Source organism: Gasterosteus aculeatus, chromosome 7 (assembly GCF_964276395.1).
Source record: "Gasterosteus aculeatus chromosome 7, fGasAcu3.hap1.1, whole genome shotgun sequence".
Taxonomy (NCBI): Eukaryota; Metazoa; Chordata; class Actinopteri; order Perciformes; family Gasterosteidae; genus Gasterosteus; species Gasterosteus aculeatus.
The window spans coordinates 22,289,762-22,299,551 of record NC_135694.1 but is presented as its reverse complement, the minus strand read 5'-3'; the positions used below and the strand labels follow the sequence as shown (position 1 = coordinate 22,299,551).

Below are 9,790 nucleotides of genomic sequence, written 5' to 3'. Positions count from 1 at the left end.
ACTTCCTCAAATGGTAGAACAGACCTACAATGGAACCACGCATTGCAATTATGAGGCATTGTCTTTAAAACCACATTTGTTTTTGTTGTACACCATTTATTGGAACTATTTTGTGCACACGTCACCAAAAATACCTTGACCAAAGAAACGACTGTACTGTGAAAGGTATTCATGAAGCAAGCTGTCTTTTCAGAATATGCCAATGAAGAATTTGAATACTGAATGTAAAGTATGATGTTGTAATGTGACGTGCTGTGCGATGTACTGTGGAGGACCTGTTTTCAGACAAATAATAAGGCTTTCTTTTTTACTGTAGCACTAACAAGGAAATATAACTGGAAAGGATCTGAAAGACATAAAAAGACAAAATGCTATATATATGTGTCTCACTATCTCCTGCTCAGCCTCACTCCTCACACACCATGTTTATGTAGACTGACGGCCCCACGCACCATTTCTGCCCTGCTGAGATCTGTTTTGACAGATGCCATGATCGAAACCGACAGCGGCAGAAAACATTCACCATCGCGGTAAAGTGAAATAATGACCCTTACTTGGATCACAGTTGCTAGTTGACTTACAAGTGGCTTTTTTTTCTCTCCACCAGGAGAAAGTGAGCGAGTGCACACTTCGGTTTCTGTCCAGGGCTAATATCTCATTCTACTGAAGCAAACTGCGGAGTCACGTTCGAGGGCCGCCTTCGGTTTGTTACTCCTAACACATTTTATTGGCGGTTTCACACTGCCAATTGACAGCCTACTGACTCCTCGCTCTGAGTGCACAGCTGTGATAGCAGCGATAGCATCCACGGGCCCCATAACACCCAAAAGACACAGCGGAGGGGAGGGGGGAGTTGCACGCTTTTGTTTGGACAGATGTGATATTCGGAAGTGTCAAACGAGGTGGAGGAAAACACTTTTACCGTAGCCAGAAAATGAGACAATGACCCGTGTTTGGGTCACAGGGGCCGTTATCACATAAAGGAATTCTTGTTCGGTCGTTACGTTTGTCAGGGGAACCGGTCGCGTGGGTCTGCTGACTTGTCGCTATACGGGGGGCCGGTTAAGAGTAGCGGGAGCACAGCTGTGATAGTGGTGATAACACAGCTGAGACCACCAGAACACCCAGCGACACAGCGTGTGTGTGTGTCTGTGTGTTGGAGGGAAGGGGCGGCCGGTTTCTTGCATGGAATGTCTTACACACACCACCCATCAGTGTGTAGCGAGTGGTAATGATTGTATTCACACAGTGCAGCAGTGCTGGTTGCAGACACGCCTGCTGAAGTCTGCGCTCTACCGAGCTCCCTTTTCTACACAGTCTTCATTTCATAAATACAAAACCGCTGCAGTGTTTGTTTTGAAAAGGAGATGTGAAGCAGGTTGGTTGGCACCTTTACTTTTCCTTCCCTCCTCTCTCTCCGTCATCACCGTCCCTCCCACTCTTCCTGTCCTTCCATCAGTCACACTCTCTCTTTTTCTCTCCCACCTCATCGATCTCTCACCTTCCGTCTCCCGCATCTTTCACAAATCCCCTCCACCGCCTCTCTCATCACGGTCCGTGCTTCCTTGCTTTCCCTCGGGTCGCTCCTGCACTCTGCAGCTCAGCTTTCATCGGTACTCAGTTTCCTAATTGGCACCTTTCACCTTGTTTTATCTTTTATTTAGAGAAAAGAACACGTCCATATTCATGGAGCCATATACAGTTATAAATCTTGTGTTTTTGGGGAGGGTACAGTGACCTTTGGCCTCTAGATTCTACTTATCAGCAATAAATCTCACTCACGAGGTTACGAGGTTCATTTATTTTCATTGTGCAAAAGGGCTGGGCAGCCAAATACAGTCTGTGTTCCCATTTTGACAGATGTGAAAAACACATATATCCCAATGTAGGAGTCTCAAACCTGAGGACCCTCCACCCACGACCCCCTTTTTAAGAGAGGCATCCAAACACACAATGACAGTGACCTCACATTCCCCTTATAACATTTCCTGACTGAAAAAAAACACCTTTTACATTTAAACCAGGACGGGATTTTTGTGTGCCAATGGGAGGAAAGTCGCCTCAATGTGACCATTTAAACAATACATACTTCTGTCCACTCCTGAAGACCTTACAACCAGGGATGGGATGATTGAACAACCCACAAACACTTTTTGCATAAAAGTCCACCCAGTGCGGCGTCTGGCACACATTTTTGTGTAGCACAAGCTATACTGACAGCATTATATGGAGTTTCCTTTGATAAACAGATAAACACAAGGGCTTTTATTCTGAAAGCCAATGCAAGGAGTGGAACTTGGAAGTGGCCTTTGTCAAGGTTGAAACAAATAATAAAGTTTGACGTCATGGTTAGGAATGCGGAGCATCTGCGTGGTTCTACACAATAGTGTACAATTTGAAAACGTCCTTTCCGAGCTACTCGATTGGTTGGTGTGTGGTGTGACATCCCAGGAAAATCAACCTTTATTTCCGTTAAAAGTTACATTGATGGCTGATACAATTGTCGCTGAACTTTAGGATCATTTGTCAAAACCCATTTGTCCTGCATGGGGTTTGGAACCTTATGGACCTTAATTGTTTGAAAATGCTTCATTTCTCTTTGTCTTAAATGCTTACTGCTGACATTTATCTTGGCACACAACCACACACAAGTGGAAAGGTCTTGTTCATATTCACAAACCGCACAAACAGATCCCCTGACTTCACAGTCCCTCTCAGATCTCAGGACACTTTTTCTTATTTTTAAAAACGTTTTGTTTTAATTCTTTAGTCTGACATTTCACTGTTCTGGTTCTAGTTCACGTTGTCTTCATAACGACACTGATATTTCCCTTTCGATCTCACACCAAAGTTATTTATAGGCTGATGTTGTGCCACATTTCCTATAAAGCCTGTTGCTTCCTGTCCAACGGGATGCGACTAATTACTCTCCGCTCAGGCACCTCACACCATGAAGTTTCCTTTCATCTTTTTTCATTTTTCTCTCTGGCCCCCCACCTCTTATGTTCTAGTTGCAGAGCCTTGGATTTGTCTGTTTGCACTGGAACAGCAGCGCCCTCATCATGCCAGAGCCCTGCTGTATTTGTGGGATTTTGCTGGTTATATGTAACATTGGAGCCCATTGAAGGCTTGCAGCTTGATATCACAGTTGGCTTTATGAAAAAGATCAAACTTAGTAATTAACTTTTTATTAAGATAAGATTTATTATAGTTTTACTAAAATCCCGACTCCCATTTATTTTTCCTTTCTCACTAAATCAGATAAAGAACAGAATGTGTTTAACGCTACTTATGTTCCTCGATTCCTGTGTGTGCACATCATTCAATAATCTCAACTTCCTCATCAGCTGCACTTCGTCCAACCAGCAACAACGTCCCACACAGACAACAGACGTCTTCTGTGTTTCCTCTTTTAGATTATAATAAAGTGCAAAGGCTGCAAAGCAAACCGACTATCTAACCTAATATCCTAAACAATGTCGGCAGTTTGAGGGAGCAGTTAAATTTAGTGATGTGATTTCGAAACTACCTGTTTTGTGCATCGGTTTTAAATTAATTTTGTACTCATGTTCTGTTTAACATGCAGTGCAGTGGCAAAACATGTTCTTTTGAGGAAACACTCCATTGTGTCCAAATGCTTCCTAATGTAAAGAGAGATTTGACAATGGGCCATTAATCACACCTAAACGTCCCCACAGACACACAAACTGGATGTTATATTCCCGGTGACGTATTATTTTTCTGACCCACAGTGGACTTTCTAGGCATCAGCCAAGACCTGACGTTTGATTGTGAACGCACACAGGAGAGGTGGGAAGGCCACAGAACAGCTGCTGGGATCTGACCGAAGGAATCCAGCCGCTGGCTGCTGAATCTGAGAGAAGTAGACACACACAAAAGAGGCAGCACTCTAACTAAATTGGCTGGGATTTTACCACAATTTTACTATTAATTTACATATATGAAGATGTTATAGCATTACGTATGCTGCCAATTTTCTCTTTAAAATGTGGCTTCTTGTGGCGGAGGCATTAGGAAGGGCTTTGGCAGTGTTTGCAGGAAGCTTGCTGCACATTGTTTAAAGTCACAGGGTCCTGAGGCAGGACGGACTGAGAGGTAACTGTATAAACATGTTTTTGTGTGTGAGGGCCTTGTATCCGAGTGAAACGCCAGTGTTCAAACTGGAATCATGTAATTAAACAAAAGGAAAACTTGTGACAAAAAAATCCACATGATGCCACTCTGTTGTTTTAAAAAATGGGGATATTATCAAGAGTTTTATATTCTTATTGTCAACATGCATCCCATATACTCACTATTTATTTTAAATTCCAGTGGATTACAATTCAGGCTATGACACAACGTCATCCATTCACAATGCCGTTGACACCACTACATTATCCAGAGTGGATCTTGTGTACTTCCACTGTGCATTGGAGAGGGCGGTTGTCTTCCAACCAGAGAATCGGATGGTTCGATCCCAGGTCCTGCTAAGAGGCGTGCCGATGTGTCCTTGGGCAAGACGGTTAACCCGACATTGCTCCTGGGACTATTTCTGTGAATGCTTGTTGCTGACGGCACTGTGTTTGGTAGCTCCAGTCATCTCGGTGTGAATGGGTGAACAATGACATGAAGTATTAAAGTGTTTTGACTGATTGGAAGAGTAGAAAAGTGCTGTACAATTTTTATTTGGACATTTCAGTAATGGGATCGACACAATAAGTACCTGCACGGAGCAGTGTCTCCATGAAGGTTGTCTTAACTTGTGCTGCCACCCTTTGGTGTTGGTTTGTAGATGCAGATAAATGGCTCACTGTGACTCAAAGATCACCCGTCCATATTCTGGGAAAACGTAACAAACGCAGATTTAACACCGAGTTGGTTAATGTTAACCAAATTTAAATTGCTCTTTTTTTATCAAATATTATTTGATGATTTTTCCTAAATTATCTTTCATATTTTTATATGCTTATAAAAAGGACAGGCTATGAGATGAAGTATACCATGATTAAAGTGTCCCTCTGTCCCGCTACCATTCACTGCTTATTGACAATAAAATGGAAATATTTGAAGAAATATTACATGCATACCACACAGGACCAACAAAATTACAATCTGAATGAACCCTTTATGGATCCTGTTACATCCCCCCAGCTGACAGTGTTAATCATGATGTTATGTGGAGCCAATCACAGTTCACATGTTGGTTTTTAGAACGCTGCTTTTGCCGCCTAATTAAATCACGTTCGTGTGAGCGTTTTTTTTAATGAGGGCTTTGTTTAGTTAGTTTTTAGTTCTTTTGTTTGTTAATGTCAGTGATTCTGTATTTTTTCCATTTCTAATTATTTATTCATGGCCCCTTAATTTCCTTTTTCTTTACTATCTTGGTTTTTTTTGGCTTATTGTATGTCGTCTCCGAAGTTGCATTTAAGCGTCTACCTCTGTCAATTCACCACAACGATCACGTCTCGTTGAGGTTTCATACTACCAGTTCCAGAACTACACGCCATACTACCAGTTCCAGAACTACACGTGTCGTACCTACACTCAGAACCAGCAGGTGTTTCTCTGCCCGAAGTTTAAAGCTCCGACGCTGCGCGGCGCTCTCCCGCCGTGCGCGCAGCTCCTCTGGCCCGGAGAGAGAAAGACGCTCTGACCATTCAGCATTTCTTTACTTTCACACCGGCTTTTTTTTTGGGAGAGGGATGGACGCCTCTGCTCCGATGCGGGGAGGGGGGCAGCTCGGGTTGGGTGGGAGAGGCTGAGGGCGAGAGGAGCAGCGAGAAGATGCAGTCCGCTCCGATTTAACGGCTCAACCGGCCGCCTTTACGCGGGGCGCAGGGGCACCGCGGTCTATGTGCGTAATCCGCTTGCCGGGAGGAGCAGGGAAAGCCCTTGGCGGACTGGGGGGTAGAGAGGGAGGGGTGAGGTTTTGAGTCGGACGGGGGGGACGCAGGGAGTTGACTGGACTGCTTGGTATCTGGTATCTGGAGCTTGGTTGAGCGGACGGACACACACTCTCTGCGTCATTGAACCTGGTTGGATTCCACTTCACACCATGAATGGACCGACAAATGGTAAGCTGTGTGTGTGTGTGTGTGTGTGTGTGAGTGTGTCTGTGTGTGGGCGTCGTGTGCTGGTGAGGTGCACACGTGTGGGCTACAGTATGTGTGTTCTTTTGCATGATTGATAACTTAATGTCCTGGGACCGTTTAACCTGAAGGAGACATAAACAGTCCTTCAATGGGGTTATTGATGACTGACTGCATTTCATCATGTTGTTAGCTGCCTCTCTGACGATGAAGGTTAGACGCAAAGGCAGATATTTTGTATTGATATCTGACTATCCGAGAGCATTTTTCAGTGTTTTATAGTTTAAACAACCAAGGAATCCTCCACTGGAGAATTCTCCACAGGACCCAGTCAATTCATCAATTTTCTTAATAAATAGATCAAATACATTGTCTTTTCTTGTGGGAGAGGTCAGTGCTATGCTTTCAACAGTGATCCGAGGAGCCTCTAGCAGCTTGTAGCCTGAAGACAAAGCTGCTTCTTCTGTGCTCCGCACTGTGATATGTCCCAACCACATGAGGATGCTTTTTATTAGTGTGAAACCCCTAAATCCCCAAATCCCCACCCAAAATAAAATAAGAATAAAACGTGTCTCTGCAGCTAAAACGTGTTCTCACAGCTCCTGGCAGCCACTCGGCTGCACGGCCCACTCGCCGAGGTAGATGTTAGAACTTAAAAGCGTCTCTGGCAGAGCAATCGTGACCACGTGCTGCAGAGCGACCGTGACCCCAAAATCTCCCACAGAAAAGAAGAGGATTTGCTTTCTGCAGAGTAGTTTGGTTCACACACCTTATTGTTTTTTTTCATACAAACTGTTTTGCCATGCGGTCAAAGTTGAGAACAGATGTGTGCTGCAGACAGCTGTCAAACATACTCTGAAGCCACTTTATCCGCTGAATGTGAGGAATCACTAGTGAGCGGATTCACTGTGTGGACACACACCGACACACACTCCTACACACAAACACACATTCAAGCACATATAGCATAGTGTCTTACCATGTTGTCACCTTCATCAATTACAGCCTGTAAACGAGAAGATACAACATTTAAACCTCAAATATAAACCCACGAAAGAACACATTCAAGCTCTCTCATGCACACACACACACACACACACACACACACACACACACACACACACACACACACACACACACACACACACACAAGCATGCACAAACACACAGGTGGCTTTCTATGTCTGTGGTTCCAGTCCTTGTGCTGCCATCTGGCTACACAGCCAATGCCAGCTTTTGTGTCGCCCGCACACACACACACACACACACACACACACACACACACACACACACACACACACACACACACACACACACAAACTGGAGAAACGATTCGTTAAGAAACATTTTGTCCCAGTTTTACCTGTTTTTCCTCCCTCTCTCTCTATCCTGCAAACGTTTACAGATCCACAACTGTGTCCCTCCTGGCCTTAACCTGCCAGCATGTTGCGTGTGTGTGTGTGCGTTTGTGTGCTGCGATTGCATAATACTCTCGGAGGCAGCAGCATTAATATAACTGTAATGGAATTGAATTGGGAAGAATACAGTAGAGAATCATTGCTGAGATCATTGTGTGCTGAACAGAAGTAGGTTGGTTGATTGACAGGAAATCAACATCAATATTTATTGAATATGCTGCCAGTCAGTGAAATCTATTCCCAACATTTCTAACATTATACACAGTTGTGTGTGTGTATGTGTGTGTGTGTTTCAGCAAAAAGAAATGCCTTGTTTTTCTAAAGGGGATTTGACCTGTTTCATAAGCGAGGACGTGTAATCCCAAAACAGCCCGACTTGCTCTTCTCCATCTCTCGCAGTGTGTGTGTGTGTGTGTGTGTGTCATGTTACCATGTTGTTTTGTTTGAAGATTAAACATTCAAAGCTTTATTGTTCCGTGCCGAAGCCGCTATAGATTCTCCGATTGCTATAAACATAGACAATAGACATAATGACGTATAAATATAGTTTACTCCATAATGAGTAAATTATAGATATAATACAAGTAGATACAAACGTGCACGGGTAATTGTTCTGTCTCTTGTCACCTGTAAGATGCTGAAGGCCACCAGCAGTCTGAAACTTGTCTCGGTTAGTTAGTGTCCCTCTTCCTTTGCACTCGTCTCTTAAGCCGCTTCCCTGTAAGCCGTGCTGATCTTCCTGAGTAGCCTGACCACTTTCAATCAATCACTCAGCCTTCTCCGTCAAACATAAACCCAGAATGTGTGTGGTTTTGTCTTGATGATTCAGATTGTCTGGCATATCACTTGTGCGGCATTAAATATAAGTTTTGCTTTGAAGTGGAAGTAAACATCTGTCCTGATGTTTCAGAATGAGGCAACTGGAAGATGGGATTTGCTTTGTGCTTTATGTGACAAACCTGAGCAGCTGTTGGCAGATGCATTATGCATTAATGCTGCATTAGTGTTTAGCTGTCACATGTTCCTGTAACAAGACACCGAGGAAAGACAAATGCATCCCATTTGCACCCCTTTTTTTCATCACGTTGTTAATAAAATGACAATAAGTGACATGTTTCTGCTTGTTTCCTCAGTTCAGTACCAGTCAGGCCTTTATGGAGGAACCAACAACAACAGCAGCTCTCCTCTCTCCAGCCGGGGCAATTCACCCATTGTGTGTGAGCGCTGTGGGGAGGTGTGTCGTGGGGAGGTTGTGCGCGTCAAAAACACACACTTCCACGTTCTCTGCTTTACCTGCCAAGGTACGATGCTGCCACACACCTACACACACACTCACACACACACACACAGACACGTATGGACAAACACTTGCATCCGCCTCCGTTCTCCACTCACACACGTCTCATATTCATTTATGTTTCTGTCTTGGACTCATGTGTGGCCTTGTGTGGATTCCACCCACATCGATTTGCATAATTAAATATTTAATAATTGCCAGTGCTCAGACAAGAAGGAACCAGCACCATTGAATCAATGATAGCTTCACTGAATAAGAAACGGAGCTACGACTTCAGCAGGATTGTATTGCATCACAAACTGTATCTCGCAATGATAAAACGGGGCGAAACAGAGGCCTCGGTAATTGGATGACACTGTTACCACAAACAAAAGGTTACATTTGATATATCCAGAGTGAACGCTAGGTAGGGATTTTCATCTAAATATCCCAGCGGCCACTGCAGCACAAAAAAATTCAATGGGGAACAATCAGTGCAGATTTAATGACTAAATACCAAAAATCCGGGCTTGGATACACAACGCACAATGCGTGGCTTTGATCCTTTACTACTCGGCCGCAATGAGTCACCGAGCATTTTATTTTTATCAAAGTAAAACGAAACTGTTTTTTTTCTTTTTGTATTATTATGTAATATAAATAATAGGCTACAGTATCAATTTGAAAATAAAACATCAAAATTGAAGGGAAAAAACTGGTCATGGCGTATCCCCCCAGTGCTCCCTGAAAGAGGCAGAATCACTGGTTTGTTAAATGGTCTCTTGAAAAAAGCAAGTTGAATATGAGCCTTGTGGTATTTACACTGATACATCATGCTGCTTGGGCAGATCAGTATGTACTTTGTATGTTTTTTTGCTGAGTTAGTTGAGAAAATTCATGTCTGTAAGCTAAATATAAATTAGAAAGAGCAGCCGATGTGTGCATATATGACCATTTGTGTTTATTTGGATGATTGAGCTTCACCTCTGATACACACACAGAGG

At 43.5% G+C, this 9,790-nt stretch overlaps 1 protein-coding gene across 5 annotated transcripts in view; it reads left to right on the top strand.

The window, feature by feature from the left end:
• Positions 1-5,566: 5,566 nt before the first annotated feature.
• The window catches only part of LOC120821761 (actin-binding LIM protein 3), a 29,390-nt gene continuing 25,166 nt past the window's right edge, over positions 5,567-9,790 (top strand). For all 5 annotated transcript variants that reach the window (XM_078105225.1, XM_078105224.1, XM_078105222.1 and 2 more), the window contains exons 1-2: positions 5,567-6,077; positions 8,644-8,811. In XM_078105225.1, the coding sequence (XP_077961351.1) occupies positions 6,059-6,077; positions 8,644-8,811 (187 nt within the window). In that variant the 5' untranslated portion in view covers positions 5,567-6,058. The remainder of the gene's footprint in view (positions 6,078-8,643; positions 8,812-9,790) is intronic.